This window comes from Bactrocera oleae, chromosome 2, assembly GCF_042242935.1.
Source record: "Bactrocera oleae isolate idBacOlea1 chromosome 2, idBacOlea1, whole genome shotgun sequence".
In the NCBI taxonomy this organism is placed as follows: domain Eukaryota; kingdom Metazoa; phylum Arthropoda; class Insecta; order Diptera; family Tephritidae; genus Bactrocera; species Bactrocera oleae.
This window is the reverse complement of record NC_091536.1, coordinates 94,857,759-94,874,345: the sequence shown is the minus strand read 5'-3', so window position 1 is coordinate 94,874,345 and position 16,587 is coordinate 94,857,759. Positions and strand designations below refer to the sequence as shown.

The following is a 16,587-nucleotide window of genomic DNA, read 5'->3' as shown; positions in this document are numbered from 1 at the left end:
TTCAATTTCAAAATATTCATTGGGAGTTTTAACTAGAACAACAGACTGGGATACAGATGTCTACACATAATAATTCACACAAAGTCCAGAAAAATTAATCTATTTATATTATGAAGAATTATTAAACCTTAAATTTAAACTGAATAAAACAAGAAAAAACGAAGCCCACATTAAATTTGAATTTTTAGAGTGAAATTATCATATTAGTGTACCTACATATATTCTGTATATTGCAAATTGACTCCTAACCAATTCCACAATATCGAAAGTGTGTTCACTTGACCATAGTCGCTATTCACGTTTTCATTCAATATTTTTATTAATCACCTGCAACACTCGCACTGTTACTACTCGTTACTATTTACTTTGCTTTCTCGGGATAACTTTTCTGAACGACAATTTTTTCATTTATGGACAATTTCTATTAAACTGCTAACCGCGTTAAATATTGTATTTTATCTTACTATTACCAAAAAAATATTTATGTTTAGAAATGTAAGAAAAATAGTTAAACTTCATTTTATTTTAAATTAACTCCTATTGATTATTATATTTTTCTCCAAAAATAAATAATGTATATACTTCATGTGTTATAAGTTGGTTCCTAACTACCTTTTGTGACGCCTAAATATAATATTGAAACTAATTAATTTGAAACAAAGAGATCAACGTTGAAACAATTGTAATAATGAATATACGTATATATAATATATGTGCAACCCTGTATCTGTAACCAATATGCTTTTCGTGAGTTTCCGCTATTATCAACGAGTTAATCCGGCAATTTAAAAGTGGTAGTTAAGAACATCGTGAAATTTTGTCTTGTATCGGTGTTAAATTGTAAGGAAAAAAATATTTGCTAGTTTAATTTAATGCTCCAAATATCGTATTTGCAATAAATGGTATTAATATAATTAATTAAGTGTTCAATTTGTGTGTAAATGCAAATTAAGTATGAAGTGGTTATTGGGCGAGTAAAAAACGAAATGGTTGATGCTAAAATTTCCAATCGCGGCAGCTGAAAGCAGTTGAAACTAACTAGAAACAGATTTGATAGCGTTCAAAAAAATTATAAATTAATAAATATTGTAAGTTTTCTCACTTGGATCGCGCCCTATAATATTGTATTTTCATTACATTCCGCTATTGCAAACAAGTTAAAATACGCCGAAGCAGTAAAAAAGATGGCTTGATTTTCAAGGAATAAAATAACTATTAAATTTGTAGCAATAAAGTTATGTTGAATGAATTTATCGCATAAAATAATACCGTATAATAATATATTATAGTGATATTATGAAAATGAAAGGTTTAATAAATTATTGAGTAATGAGCATAAATGTGAAATGTGCAAATTCCTAAATCAGCGAGAATTGCGAATGCAGTCATTTGAGCTTTTACATACCTTCTGTGTAATATATTTTCCGGTAAGTCACTTCTATTTTCAACAGTGTATTTTTCATAAATTAAACAATTACCGTTATTTATTGTCAAAACGAAAAAATGTATCTTTCTATATATGTATATAGTTATCAACAGTTCATTTATTTACATCGAAATGCGCTAAACTACAATACATTGTGACTTTTACAATAAGACCCTGCGAAATTGTTCAAGTATTTATACAAAGTTAATGTGACTATCGGATTGGTATGTAAGCATAAACATACATACATATGTACATAGAAATATGCTTTTATAATCACGCAAATCTGTACATATACATATGTATGTCGCTATCTATATTTATGCATAATGAATGAAATTATGAAATACATTGAATAATTGAAATCAGTCAGTTATTTAGTGTGAAAAGGCATTTAATTTACTCGTTTAAAATTTGCACTTTTCTGAGTTTCTCACAAGAAGCGCAGGAGCATATATGTGCTTCTCTTCTACTGATCACGTATTAATTTTATGCAAATTTTTAAACACAATAATATCAGTCCCAAATGAGCGGGCAGCATAACGGCATTTTGAAGTGCCCCATTTCGTAAATTCGTAAAACTGTCAACAATATGAATTTTCCAACCCATGTTGGCATGTGTGAAACTATTATAGTACACAGTATCGGGCCATGTAATATTCGGCGTGATTTCCAAAATTGCGGGATCTTCATTAGGGCAAATACTTATGAGTGAACGATTGAATTTCTTGAAACTAGGAAAATTATCATCCAAACGACGATCATAGCTGAGCGGATATTTGGAGAGACATAATGGACCGGCTGCAGTTGGTTTGGGGCGACCGCGTCGTGTGAATTCCACGCCGGCAAGTACACGGATTTCACTTTGTTTTGCGTCGCTAAGGCGATCGAAGCCGCCATGAGGTTCATCAGTTATAACCATTGGATGATAATGTTCTGGCGAATGTGGATTATTGCCACCACGTACCTGTTGAAAATGAGAATTATTATATACATATGTACCACACAAATATATTCTTCACTTTATAATAAATTATTTTAAAAGTGAATATACCTTAAAAGCGTATGTAAGACCACGCTTCAAATACAACTCAGGCGTCATATATCCGTTAATGTACCAAGCAAGGCCACTAGACACATGTCCAGTAATACCTTGGTAGCCACGCAGACCTCCCGACGGTCCAAGATATGCATTAAAAGTACGCAAAGTGCTGAAAGCATACAAAGCAAATATCAACATATGTTTTTGTGACGCTAGATATTCTACACGGTTACAATGTCGTACTCACGGATCATGTAAGCGCACACGATCCCATATTTGGATTGGTGCCTCGGGTGCCTTTGTAAAGCTAAAGCAATCATTTATCGGCTCTGTTGTATTGAAATCGATGAGTATATCACTTTTTGGATATACAAAATGAAATGCCGGCTCTGAATTAGAATCCAATTCTCCTAAGGCCCACACCACATAATTACTTTTGTCCAGACGTATTTCTTTATCACCCGAATCCGCTAATAATAAATTGTTAGTTAAAAATCTTGTAATTCTAGACAAAAAATATAATAATTCAAATTACTCACATGAGATCAGAGTCCGCCGAAAAGTAATTGTATTTATACCGTCCTTACGGCTATAAGTATTGAGCTGAAAACTGTCCAAACCACCGACTACATCATCACGACAAACACCCTTATTTTGTCCCAACACTTGAACGCACTAAAATATCAAATTATTGAATACAATTTTGTATTATTGTATTACTACATTACTAAATTACCGGCGCCAAAGAAGTAATATTGTAGTCCACTGAGTAGCCGCGTATATCATCGATATATGCTACAACCACATCGGCGCCAATCATTTGACTTGATGTCTCTGAACCGGATATACCAAAGGACATGTAATCATTCTTTTCCACCTGACCGGATAGCTGTAATGTTATTTGTGGGCCAAATACCTCCCAAGAGACCTGCAAATTCTTATGCAATTGCCGACAATTTGGCAGCGAAAATTCATAGGGCGTTATCTTCACTAACGATGGCGGTACATTCAGATTGTCGGCTATTAAAATATGTCCAAAATTCTCATTATCAGCTAAGTCGTATATGCTAATCCAATCGATGTCAAAAATCGTCTTATCACCGGGTAACTCTAATGTAATAGTCTCTTTCTCATATTTCCGTATCGGATCCAAGCTGCATAATATATGTACAATATATAAAAGTTTCATGAGCATTTCATCTATTATGTAATAGCACATTTTACCACAAACACTTACTATCCCATTTCGTCGGGTATCTTGCTGCCGCGACTAGACGGTTGTGCACCCACGCCGGTCCAAAAGAATGTACGCTTACCCAGTCCATCGTAGGTGAAATCTTTAATGCGTATCGTCTTCGAGTCGAGCATCTCGAGAGCGCTGCTGCTGACATTGTGACTGCGGCGAGAGAAAGTGCCGCCGGCTTGTGCACGTGGCGGTTCGAATTCTTCCGGTATATAAACATCTCCGAAATTGTTCTGATTGTTCAGATCGTACACGGCTAACCATTTGATTTCAGTTATTTTCTTTCGATCGGGCAGTGATAGCGTGAAATCTTTGTTATGATAACGATCTAGTATGTTAGTTCTACAAATAATTAATAAGAAATTAATTAAATTGAAACACTGTTTATGCTTATTGATTAAAATAATACATACTTGCCATATTCATCTGGCACAATGAAACCCTGTGGACCGGGACGATTGGAAGCGCCTGCCCAAAAGAATGTATCCGCGCCATTGCCGTCGTAATTGAAACCGATTATGAGAAAAGTGTACTCATTAACGGCATACACATCACCTGATACCTAAAAATGTTAATGTGAATAATTTTCATGAAATTTAACTATACATTTAGGGGAAGCGTTTTTATTTCCATTTTACTCACCTGGTGATGATATGAATTAATTTTCCCCAAATATTTCCCACGGTATGGACCATCCTCTTCATCTTCAATGGCCACTGAAAATTTAATAATTTGTACAAATAATATACACATCTTTCTAATACTTATGTATTTTTATGTATTAAAAAAAATAGTTCTATTTCCAATATCATCCAAAATGTAGGCAACTTTTTGTAAGTATTCAAAATAATACTAAAACCATCGCTCTGGATATCATTCGTTAAAATCGGCCACCAAACTTCTTCTCATTCAAAATGTTAATTAAAGACTAAGAACCTACAGCTGGGGTCACCATTTTGAGTGTAGTTTTTCGGTATCAGAATGTATTTGTTTTTGTTTCGGAAATTGTCTGCCGTTCAAGATTATTAAGTACGAATAGTAAAAAATAGCAGCGAAATAAATAGTTTAGAAATCGTGGTTTGTTTACCAAGTGATCGAAAGCCTAAAAAAACGATTTTTGACAATAAAAAAAAACTGTCTTAATTATTTTAAAATGATAAGAACATATTTATGCATATTTTAAGAATACACAGTAAACTTTTTGAAGAAAAAATTAAATATTTTTAGAGTTACACGCGATGTTGTTTTGGTTGTAACGATTATCCAGACCCTGCTTGCGGCAGAATAATAAGTTATTTGTCATCGAATTCACTTAACGGTAGGCCCAGGAAACGAGCTGTTTCAACGGGTACGGACCATAGGAAGAGTGGGGTTAAGTGAGTTGGTTTCATTGAACATGCAAAGAGGTGATTCCCACGACAGCCAGTTTTACGATACCGGAATTGATGCAGACTTTATCCGGCCAAGGGCTGTTATTTCGAGAACCTAACCCTGTTTGGCTCGGTAAGTAATAATAATAATTTACAGGCGATCTTCGGAGACGCTTAAAACCTTAAAAATAATTCCATACTAGATGATATTGTCCGTGCTTAAAGATAAACTGATGGAGCTGATTGAACTAAGCGGCTACACAATGGAAGGCTGTCACTAAAAAACTAGTTAAGATATCGATTTAAAATTTTATCTTGTTATTTCTAAAAGTATAACTTATTGAAATATGTAAAATTAAAATTAAATTGTTTGTAAACAAATTTCACACTAAGTGTGTGCCTTAATTGTTATTTTACTGGATTGGATGCCTAATTGAACTGCCACGTCTCCATTTTCATCATATATTTCTTTAGAAGCCAAGACATCTCTTCAATATTGCTGAATTACATGCTTGGGGAACCATTTATGATAGAATCACTATTGGATAACTGAGTCATAACTTTGTCTGCTCTAGAAAAAACAGCATTTTTATGCTTTCATACCTTAATTGAAGTAAATGGTTATTAGCCACTAGCACTCGCAGCAAAAGAGAAATAAGGATTCAAATAAATGATTATTTACTTAGCACGATAATTCTATGACAGGCTTAGTTAAGGAATACAATTACGAAACCCATAATTTAGTCATAAAATACCATAATTGTGTCATGGTTGCAAATTATTTGATTACAAATTTTTGCATTAATTTTTAAAGTTTAATATTTTATTCCAAAACCATAATTAACAAGAATATAAAAATTGCTGAAATATAAATTTGCCGACCACTACTCTAGAGTATTGAACCTAATGGCTCTGTGCGAGCTCTAGCTCAAACTGGTAGAACACGAAGTAAGCGCGAGAAAATATAAATTCACAAACATTTTTTTTTTTAATTTATTAATTATATACTTGACCTTAATTTTCTTTTTCAATCCGCTATTTCGAATCAATTTTTTTTTTTCAATTCAGTATTTGTAATTAAAAGTTTGAAAAATACTTTTAATTAAGGTTTTACAATATCAAAATAATTTAATATTATATTAAATTATACATTTTTTTTTATTGATAACTAGCAACCGTGTTTGAGGTTTGAAAATCATTACAATATGTGCGAAAATATTGATTTAATTAAAATATTTACACCTATTTCGAAGTAAAATCATATGCTCGTTGATTTAAGTCACATAGTTTTAACACAGACTGTATGAAAGTGAAAAAACAAGCAAGTTGAGCGGCCTTTGTTAGAACACCACACAAATACACAAAATATACCATTCTTTAGCATGACTCATAGCTGTTTTATTTTTATTATTTTTTTTTTTTTTGAAAAAATACACAAAACATACATAACATTCGCTGTATATGGCATGCTTTGGTCTCATTTAAATATTGGAGAAATGCTCATACGAAATTACACACACCACCGGCTCTCAAGTAATGCTTTTGAAATGAAAAGAGTTAAGACACAAACTTACAAAGTGCTCACGGAAATACATACCACGATTAAAGCGTAAGAAATGCTTTGCATTTATTTACTTCTAGCTTTTGATGTATGTATAATTTTATATGTATTTACATGCAGAAAAATATGCTGTGTGTGTTTGTATGTATTTTTCCCTTTGTTCTAAAATACGAATTACTTAATATAATATAAATATTATATAACGCCACTTATTTACATTACTTTTCAATGCAGTTTGCAAGTAAACAACTTAAACAGTTTTGTTTTTCTTTACATTGTTCACATATCTACCTACCACATGTATGTACATACTTCTTCTATCGAACAACTTATTCGTTCCACGCCACCAGTTCCACAGGTTTTGCTTTGAAAGTGAGTTGGAATTTCGCTATTGTTACAGTTACCACACTTTCTTAGCAGCTTAGACACTAACTCTAGCGAAAATTAAATAAACACTAGCAAATAAAAAATAAAGGCCAAGAATCATGCACATGCAGACACGCACCCACACACTTACACATCTCTGCTGATTTATTTTAATCCACTTTTTATAGTATGTTTTGCTATTTTTTGCTACTTTGTATTACTTTTGTTTTTGTATACTTACGATTGCAGTGCAGTAAGCACGCTGCCAGCAGTAGGATTGTCAGCCCAATTTTCTCATTTAATTGCAAATTTCCGCGACAATTTTTCGCTTTGTCACTGCAATTTTTATGACTGCGTGGCCGCACAGCCTTGCAGTCGTCACAATTTCCGCTTTTGCGCGCTGCCAACGAACACATATCACCGTCGTAGCAAACCGCTTAATGATTTTCGTTTAAATATGTATATATATATATATTTTTTTTTTTAACAATTGCGTTTTACTCGCAAAAAAAATAATAAAGGAAAATTAAATTAATTGAATTTTTTAACCACACATACTTTGAAGCTATGATTCACTTTCACATAAATACGCATATGCATGTATGTATGAACTGCATGAGCGATTAACGAAGCAAACGCAAAGCAATAAAACGTACGCTATGGTCGACGCCAACACCAACACTCAAACATTGCCGCTGTACACACGAACGCCTAGCCGCTCAACAGCGCCCAAAACCAATATAATGTAGCAATGTCAGCGACGCATGCGCACTGCTTGACACCATACATACGTATGCGTATATATGTATATGTACGCAGTGTTTAGTAAAAAAAAAATGCTTTTGTATGTAGATTTCACCACTGTTTTCCGTATCAGCGACAATGTTTTTGACTCACAACCTCGTCAATGTTTCCGCAACGACTGATTGTCCAATATTTGGGCTTTTTCACTTCAACCAGTTGAGTGCAAGAAGTCGCTGAGCGTAGGTTTGGTGAGAGCTTTCATAATAAAATACGTTTAAGAAAAACGCTACAGTCTACTCAACAAATCCATAAATGCGCGCGTTCGATAAGTAAGCGGCGTGCTCAATTAAAAGTAAAAGGATGTTAAGCTCACGGTTTCGAATAAGTATTATTATTTTTTTTATACCGTGAACAGGGTATATTAAGTTTGTCACGATGTTTGTAACAAGTCCATCAGTTTTTGAGTTATAGATCTGAAATTTTGCACACGTTCTTCTCGTCTTCAAGAAGCTGCTCATTTAACGTAACCACCGTTAACGGATAACTTTAACATATAGCTGTCATACAAATTGATCAATTAAAATCAAGTTCCTGTAAGAAATGTTTTAATATTTGTGAGGGGTATTATAGGTTTGGTGCAACTAAAGTTAACGTTTTGTCTATATAAATAACATAAAAATTGAATTTTAATTAAAACTCCGCGCAGCACACAAAATTAGCATTTAAAATCACATAAATCTTATGAAAATTTCAAGTTTCTGCTTGGTGTTAACAACCTGCAACATTTACAACTGCCAAAAAAACCTCCTTCAATCATTTTTATTCATCAATATTAATATTTATTTATAGTTTATAAATGTATATGTACTCGTATGTATGTATTTAGTATATATATTAAAAGATATATTATGTTGTACGTATGTATGTATTTTTATTTATAGTATTGTATATTCAAGATACTGTGTATATGCATGTATGTATTTAATTATGTAATGCAGTATTTTTTACACTATATGTGTAAGTATTTCTTATAAGCTCATGAGAGTCAAATATCAAACATATACTCGTATACATATTTATATGTATGTATATATATATGTTGTGTATAAAATAACAGATTTTTTTCAATATTATTCGTATGCTAAGTTCTATCGTTGAACTCAACAGATAATTGTAAATAAATGGTTTTGTTATAAGTATTTTAGAAATTCGAACTCGAATTATCATATGTAAGTATGTATGTATATACTACAGTAGCGAAACTCCACTACTTTACGCCTACACTATTTGGTTTTAAAATTTTTCATTTACAACTTAAGGGAAATTCATTTCATGATAATTTAGGAATATAACATTGCGTGTTCATCTTATTTAAATTATTATTTATGACTATGTGTTTAGTTTTAGTAGTTGATTGCAATTCAAAGTTGCACACTTATCTATGCGTGCGCGCTGTTGAATATTTTGTATTGGTATAATTTATTGTGGATGAGCAGATTAAAAATAAACTGTAAAAAGTAAAATATCAGCAAATGAATGAGTACAAAAATGCGTGACAAAACGGCCTTTCAAACTTCGTTAAACTAGTCAGGCTAAGAGCTTATTGTTTTCGAACACTGACGGTGTGGTTTAGCATGCACTCTTTAATTTTTTTTTTCCAATTTAGTCACTTATATTTGCATATTATTGAAGTATATGAAGTCTGTATATAACATATGCGCATTTATGCTTTATTAATGTAATTTTTTCATGATATTATGTAGATATATAAATTACGTTTGAAAAAAATTTTGCATTCAAACATTTACTATTGACATTTACGTATTTTTTTAAGGTTCATGTTGTCTGACAAATTTCTCGAGCAATTTCGGTAATTGATTGCGGTAAGGAATTTTATATTTACTTATTACAGTTGCAGCCATACACCTGAGATTCATATAATTGATTAACGGTATTGTATTGATAGGATTGCCGGCGATTAAGTTAAACGGGCGCTCGTCTGATTTATTCGGCTGATCTAAATCCGCACCCCTTTCCAATAATAAATGTATTATCTAAAGTGAAAAGGCAATGGAAAAAATTATTTTAAATGTAAGTTAATAGATTAGTGTAAATAATTTTTGAAAGCAAAAAAATCATAGTAGGATGAAATCCATGGAAAAAGAAAATAACACAAATTAAATGGAAAAAATTTACAGGCGACCTTATGGCGGGAAGGGGAAGGGGAGAGGCGTGGTTGAACTTAAAAATTAAAAACGATTTACCTCGATTTCCGGTAAAAATGAAGGCTTGAATCGTTTGATGGCGTCTTTTTTTACTTTTTCTGAAAATCGAATTATTATAAAGAAAAAGCCCACCGACTTTTTTAAAAAAGCAGATATTATGACATGAGAATTTTCAATTCAAAATTAGGGTTTCATTCGATTTTAAGTCAAACTAGAAAAAAACGTTAACTTCGGTTGCACCGAAGCTGTAATACCCTTCACAAATAACGAAGTTTCCATACTAGAAATTCTTCAGGTATTGTAGCGTTGACTTAGAAAATAAAATATACTAAATTTCGTAGAAATATCTCGTCAAATATATGCTATTGTGATCCGATTAAAACAATATCTTGAGAGAGTACCCGTTGCTTTGAGCAATAATACATGTCTAATTTCGTGCAGATATCTTGTCAAATGAAAATGTTTCCATTCAAGCACTTGATTCCGATCGTTCAGTTTGTATGGCAGCTATATGCTATAGTGGTCCAGTCTCGGCGTTTTGGCCAATGGACAGCTTCTTGTGGAGAAAAGGGCATGTACAAATATTCAGATCGATATCTCAAAAGCATAGTCCCTTTCGCGTATATACAGACAGACAGACAGACGGCCAAATCAACTCAGCTCATCATTCAGATATATATTCTATGGGGTTCCCGACGGTTCTTTTTGGGTGTTGCAAACATCGTAACAAACTTAATATACCCTGTACAGAATATTAAAATAAATATAAAAAATACAGTGTGTTTGGGACATAAGAAGGTAAGTTTTCACCAAATTTCGTGAAAGAAAAAACTTTTTTTACAAGATAAAAAAGCCCAAAAGCTGGGTTATTTAATTTTTCACATATATTTTGAGGATATGTGAAAAGGGTGTTAATATAATAATGTTGTAGATCTTTTCATTACCTACCACTACGGCATATCACTTTTTTCTATGGGACTCGTAGATTTGCCGGAAATCGAGATGAACCCTTCTTAACCCTTACAAATTCAAACACGCCCCTCTCCTCTTACCTACCTCAGATCGCACGTAAATTATTTTTCTGTCATTTTTTTTATTTTATTTCTTTTCCAGTGGATTTCAACCTACCATGATTTTTTTTAATTTTTTACCGTTTTCAAAGGCAGTAGAAAATAAGAAAATTTTCGTTTTACTCACTCTATTACTATAATTATATGGTTGTACAGCAACATGTAATGCCGTTGATTTGGCCTCGTTTTTAGCATTCACATTCATACCACAATCGAGTAATAGTTTAACAACCATATCGTTGGGAAATACAATCTACATAAGAGCAAAAATTTATATACATAAGTATTTAACATATTTCGATTTCAATTATAATAATCATACACTTACGTTTAAGTGGTTCTCATCGCTTAAGTAACCGCTCTTTATGACATTCAATCGTGAAACGCACAAATGTAGCAACGTATCGTAAGTACATGCGCTACGCACCCTCGTATGCACCAAATCGTAAACAGCATAGTATACATCCTTTCTTTTGTCAGCTGTATCCGAAGTACCTAATAATAGGTAAATCAAATGCGCTATGCATTTTAATATGCGATCGAAATTCTCTTGCTGTTTACGATAAACTGGCCGAATCTGCAACAGCTGTTGTGCCTCTGCTACCGTACCACTTAGTAGGCGAAAAACGCCAATTACATCTTCGAAAACTGGCAAATGCTCATCTTTGCCCACGTCATCTTCAAATTCTTCACCGAAAAATTCACGTATATCCACTTCGCGGTGCTCCAGCTCCACATTCCGCAAATAACGTTCATGCAAATCGATCATTAGACGTACTAATGTTTGGGCGGCATAACACGTATCGAAATGTAGTATAGAGAAATGCGTAACACGCACTTCTAACAACAGACGCCACAAATCGATACAGCGTTGTAGTTGCAGGGAGTCCGCATATGATGCACCACGAAATGTTAAACGAAAGAGCATGTCTTTGTGCGTTAAACCAAGTATGCGCTCACATATCAATAAACTTTGAATACGCATTGCATCCACATCGATGGCAATATTGTCGAGCTCTTCAAGTGTTGTAAATTCAATAGCATTACCATAGGCTGGCCGAAGTGGCACCCTTGGTAGTTTTTCTACACACAACATTATGAAGATAATTCAAATTTTATTAAATCAAATGTTTTTTTTTATTTTTATGATACAAGGAAAGTCTCTTTAATGACGGCGCATACTTACGAAGGTAGGGGGTATGTGAAGCGCGAATATGATGTGCCAATCGCCAATGAAGTATCGCCACTCTAGTTTCATTATGTTCGTCCAAATATGTAGAGCCTAAAATGATAAAAAAAAATCAATCAAGAAATATTCCCTAAAAAGGGAAGAGAATAACTTTAATCCCAAATACGGGATTAAAAAAAAATTAATCACAAATTTTAAAAAGGTATATTTTTTTTAGAATTCACATTTTTTGGCGTTTGCGTACTGCGTGTTCCACTATTTGGATTATCTTTTGAAAAAGAAGGCATATTTTTTTAATAAAATATCAACAAGGTCTAGTTGGCTATTTTTGTCTTAGTTAAGTATGTATATTCAATTACTTTTAATTTTAGTGCTTCCCTTATAAATATGTAAATCTTTCATATTTTACCCCTTTCCATTCCAGCTTTTAATATGAAAAATATTTTTTTTATTTGTTACTCTATTTTATAAATTAAAAACTAATTTCTCAAATTTCAATTCATGATGTTTGGGTTTAAAAATTAAAGCATCAATTTTTGTTCACAAATTGAAAAAAACAATTTTTCAATTTTTATCCCAAACATTTTACATTAACAATTAAATGTTAAATTTTTAATCCCAAAATGCGTATTAAAAACTTACCAACACTGATACCAAAAATACTTTCACTTACCGATCAGTTCGTGAGCCTCGGCCAAGCGTTCAGATGAGTACTCTAAGTGTGTTTTCAAATAATCGAAAATTTGACTTGCTCCTTTAATGCAAGCCGTTCGCATGGCATCATCACCGTAGCGACTTTTCACATATGGATCGGCTCCATGCTCCAATAATAACTTTGTAGTTTCTAATCTGTTTATTTTATTTAAATAAAAAAATAAAAAAAAATCTTGTAAAAGGAAAAAATAAAAATTCGACTTTACAAACCTATGTTCCTGTATGGCATAATGTAGGGCAGTCTTCTCTTGTATATCTTTGGCGTTGACATCAGCGCCTTTTTTCAATAAATATAAACATAATTGTGGTGATTGCACGGAATTGATCAAACATGTGCCACCATTAATGTTGGGTTTTTGGATGTCGGCACCAGCTTCAACCAAATATTGTACTGTAATATTATAAGTATTATTTTAACAGTTGATTCAAATTAATTAAACTCTGTAAATAAGTTTTTCATATTACGCTAACAAATATTTCTAAAGCAACAGTGACAGTACACCTACCGATTTCGACATGTGTCATAAAGCAGGCGCTGCGCACCGGTGTTGAACCTGAATCTGAAGTTGCATTTATATCACAGCCAATGCGTATTAAATATTTTACCATCGGCAGTTTTCCAGACACTACAGCGCACCAAAGCGGTGTAACGTAATGAAAGGTATGATCTTCAGGTACCTCATACAAGCCGCGCTGTTCAATATCGGCCTCACATACAGTGACCAAGTATTCCGCAATAGGCACACAACCCCGTTTGCAGGCGATAAAGAGAGGAGCGCAACCATTTCGCGCTTTCTTAACGACTTCCCGACGTATGTCACGGCAATAGCTAAAAATAAATACAAAAAACAAATGTACATTTTCTTATACCGTTCTCTTAAACAACAAATCGAGCCGAATTTCGTGAAGATATCTTGTCAAAAAAGTTTTACATACAAGGACATGATATTGATCGTTCAGTTTGTATGGCGCCCGTTATGTTCGGTATGTACAGACAGGCAGACGAACGGACAGACAGATGGATATGGACTTTAGAGGGTCTCCGGCGTTTCTTCTAGGTGTTACAAACTTCATGGCAAACTTAATTTACCCTGTTCAGAGTATAAGTATATATAAAAAATATTTTGAAATTAAAACTTTCTTATATATAAATATTTCAAAAAGGATGAAAGGAAAATATATGTAAAGAAACGCGAACTTCATGAATTTCACCTCCAATATCATTCTCAATGAATTACTGGTATTTCACGCAGGTACCATAATTTACAGTATTATAATGTTTTTTTTTTTTTTAATAAAATAACGCACAATTATAATTTGCATTTTTAAATATCGAAACAACAGTATTTTATGGCAATGAGGAACACGTGCATATACATAATATGTATATGTACCATGCACCTATGTAGCAGGTATATATGCATATATTAAATGTTTTCAGGGCTCTGAAAACACAAAATGGTTATTTAATTCAATTAATGCACAGCAAACCGTAAGATTGCATCACACCCAAATATTAAACAGCAGTTAATGAAAGTATTGGTATTGTTTATTAATTTTACTTCAGTATTGATTATTAATTAATGTCATATTTACGTACCTTTCCAGTTCATCGCGTATACTTTTAGATAAATTCGAGTCTTCTTTACACCGTTTGCATTCCTCTATTAAATCATAATTTAGTTTAGTGATCTTCCTCTGCATGCTGGGTACAATAAACGAAAGCCATCCATTAACTCGGTCCACAGTATTTCCATCAGTCGTTGAATTTTGTCCCGTGGTGGCGCGTTCCGAATTCGCACTACCACCACTCATTACTGCGCCTAGTTTTTGGCCTCCAGCTGTTTGGTCTTTAACTAACTCCTATTTTTTTGGTATAAGTTATCGTTGGCGTAATTTCTGTTTTCACATCCAGAATTAACAAAACATATCTATATTTTTTTCCACTTTTCCTTCAAGAAAATTTACAATTTACCTTCTTTTTATTATTTTCCTTTGCCTTACTTAAACTTGAAATTTTATGCTTCTATTGGCTAATGTTTGCATTCAAACTATTGCGCACTTTTTATGTTTAGGTTGCAAAACTCACTTCAATACTTTTAAATTTATCGTGTAAATAAAAATAGAACTGTTAAATTGTTTGAGAGAAAAAATCATTTGTTTTGCTTTTGTCTCACAATGAATACAAGCAAACTTAGTGCTACCAGCAAACTTTATTCATTACAAATATGTAGAAGGATGCCACCAGGTAAAGGCTGTCACGGATGCCATATAAAATAAATTCCAAATACAGGGTTGCTACAACTATTTATTTGTTCGCCTGATTGCCAACCGGTAACATTTTTCGCTGTTGTGAGTTGAAAAAAGTTTACCTCTGTTTTGCCAAATGGAAAGTAAAATTTTGACAATTGAAATTCAAAACAAACATAATTGTGTGAATTATATTGTTTCAGCGAGATTTTAGTTCAAACTTCTGAGATTTTAAAGCTATGTTTAATAAAATCTTATTTTAAAGATCATAGTCTATTTATTGATTTCAAACTTATTTAATATTCTTTTGTAAAACAAGGCGAAATCACTCTGAGCTTAGCGAGTGAAAACAGTATCCATATTTTATTCACAACTAACTATTTGCAAAAAAAAGTGTTACAACAACAATTAATTGTTACGGAAACAATTATTTTTTGGAGTTTACTCCTTAAGAATCGATTTTCATATATAAGGCGCCCGGTATGAGAAAAGTCCGAGGGGTAAAACCAACTAAACTAACGAAAAAGTGTCACGTTTTTGGTGCGCACCTTTAGTGCGCAACTTTCTAATTTAGCTGTGAGTGTATTGAGACGTACATAGGGTATGCTGTATAGGCGACTATACCTATATACTATATGTTATTGGGCTTGTTTGTTTCTATCAGTGTCGATGTATTTATATTGCTATTTTTGTTATAAATATCAATAATTAACATTGTAATTGTGAAGTTATAATTTTTTTTATCATTATACTGGCTAAAGTGAACTAAAAGTATTTCGAAATATTTATGGCAAAAAGGGGTGTAGATAATATTGCCGGAACATCTGACGAAAACGTGTGTGCAAGGTACGTTATAATTTATGTATTATATGCATGGGCATGTGCGATTTGTATTTATTAAATATTCAATAATTATTGATGAAGTTCATATAAATATATATTTGAGAACAACACATAAAATTAGATATTTAATCCCATATGAATTATCAAGCGCATCCACGTAAAATAGACAATTTCTAACCTAACAAAAAATTATTTTTTTCAATGTCAATAAATTCCTCCAAGTTACTATGATTTATTTTCTTAATAATTTTTAAATATTAATAATTCAAGTCAATAATTCGATACTATGTGAAAAATCAACAATATTTCTCGATTATAATAATGTTTTTCTGAAAAATTAATCTTAAATTAATTAATTAAAATTAATCTTAAAATTAAATTTAATAAAAAATTCAAATTAAAAATTCAAATTAGTCTTAAAATTAATCTTAAATTAATTTTCTGAAAAATTAAATTTAATCTGAAAAATCAACAATATTTCTTGATTATAATAATGTTTTTATAAAATTTTCTTTTGGAAAGTTATTTTTTAGCATACTTAAAT

General features: G+C 32.3%; 2 protein-coding genes across 5 annotated transcripts; both read right to left on the bottom strand.

Annotated features, from left to right (window-relative positions):
- Positions 1-1,506: 1,506 nt before the first annotated feature.
- knk (protein Skeletor knk) lies at positions 1,507-7,944 on the bottom strand. 4 transcript variants are annotated; one of them, XM_014236904.3, is made up of 10 exons: positions 7,868-7,928; positions 7,250-7,444; positions 4,354-4,427; positions 4,125-4,273; positions 3,706-4,053; positions 3,205-3,622; positions 3,008-3,143; positions 2,716-2,938; positions 2,481-2,637; positions 1,507-2,393 (listed from the first exon to the last, which is right to left on the bottom strand). In XM_014236904.3, exons 2-10 carry the CDS (start codon positions 7,422-7,424, stop codon positions 1,896-1,898), a joined length of 2,178 nt encoding a protein of 725 aa, XP_014092379.2. In that variant the 5' UTR covers positions 7,425-7,444; positions 7,868-7,928; the 3' UTR covers positions 1,507-1,895. The 4 variants fall into 4 exon arrangements, with proteins under 4 accessions (XP_014092379.2, XP_036213008.2, XP_069962160.1 ...); XM_036357115.2 differs by having other exon boundaries at positions 7,871-7,912; XM_070106059.1 differs by having other exon boundaries at positions 7,250-7,944.
- Positions 7,945-9,461: 1,517 nt separating this feature from the next.
- Positions 9,462-15,161, bottom strand: m-cup (ankyrin repeat protein mann-cup). Its single transcript, XM_014236901.3, has 9 exons — positions 14,926-15,161; positions 14,551-14,849; positions 13,457-13,779; positions 13,161-13,341; positions 12,910-13,085; positions 12,234-12,329; positions 11,376-12,130; positions 11,175-11,300; positions 9,462-9,806 (listed from the first exon to the last, which is right to left on the bottom strand). The coding sequence occupies exons 2-9, from the start codon at positions 14,763-14,765 to the stop codon at positions 9,582-9,584; spliced, it is 2,097 nt and encodes a 698-aa protein (XP_014092376.1). The 5' UTR covers positions 14,766-14,849; positions 14,926-15,161; the 3' UTR covers positions 9,462-9,581.
- Positions 15,162-16,587: the final 1,426 nt, after the last annotated feature.

What these genes read in the sequence shown, in the direction of transcription:
- knk (XM_070106059.1), bottom strand. Translation starts at nt 7,424, where the DNA reads ATGTGTTCGTTGGCAGCGCGCAAAAGCGGAAATTGTGACGACTGCAAG. An exon ending in CGTGTGCGCTTACATGATCC is followed by an intron (nt 2,638 to 2,715) that starts GTGAGTACGACA and finishes GTATGCTTTCAG; the next exon opens with CACTTTGCGTACTTTTAATG. An exon ending in GTCTTACATACGCTTTTAAG is followed by an intron (nt 2,394 to 2,480) that starts GTATATTCACTT and finishes CATTTTCAACAG; the next exon opens with GTACGTGGTGGCAATAATCC.
- m-cup (XM_014236901.3), bottom strand. Translation starts at nt 14,765, where the DNA reads ATGAGTGGTGGTAGTGCGAATTCGGAACGCGCCACCACGGGACAAAAT. An exon ending in TATGACACATGTCGAAATCG is followed by an intron (nt 13,342 to 13,456) that starts GTAGGTGTACTG and finishes ATAATATTACAG; the next exon opens with TACAATATTTGGTTGAAGCT. An exon ending in TATGCCATACAGGAACATAG is followed by an intron (nt 13,086 to 13,160) that starts GTTTGTAAAGTC and finishes TAAAATAAACAG; the next exon opens with ATTAGAAACTACAAAGTTAT.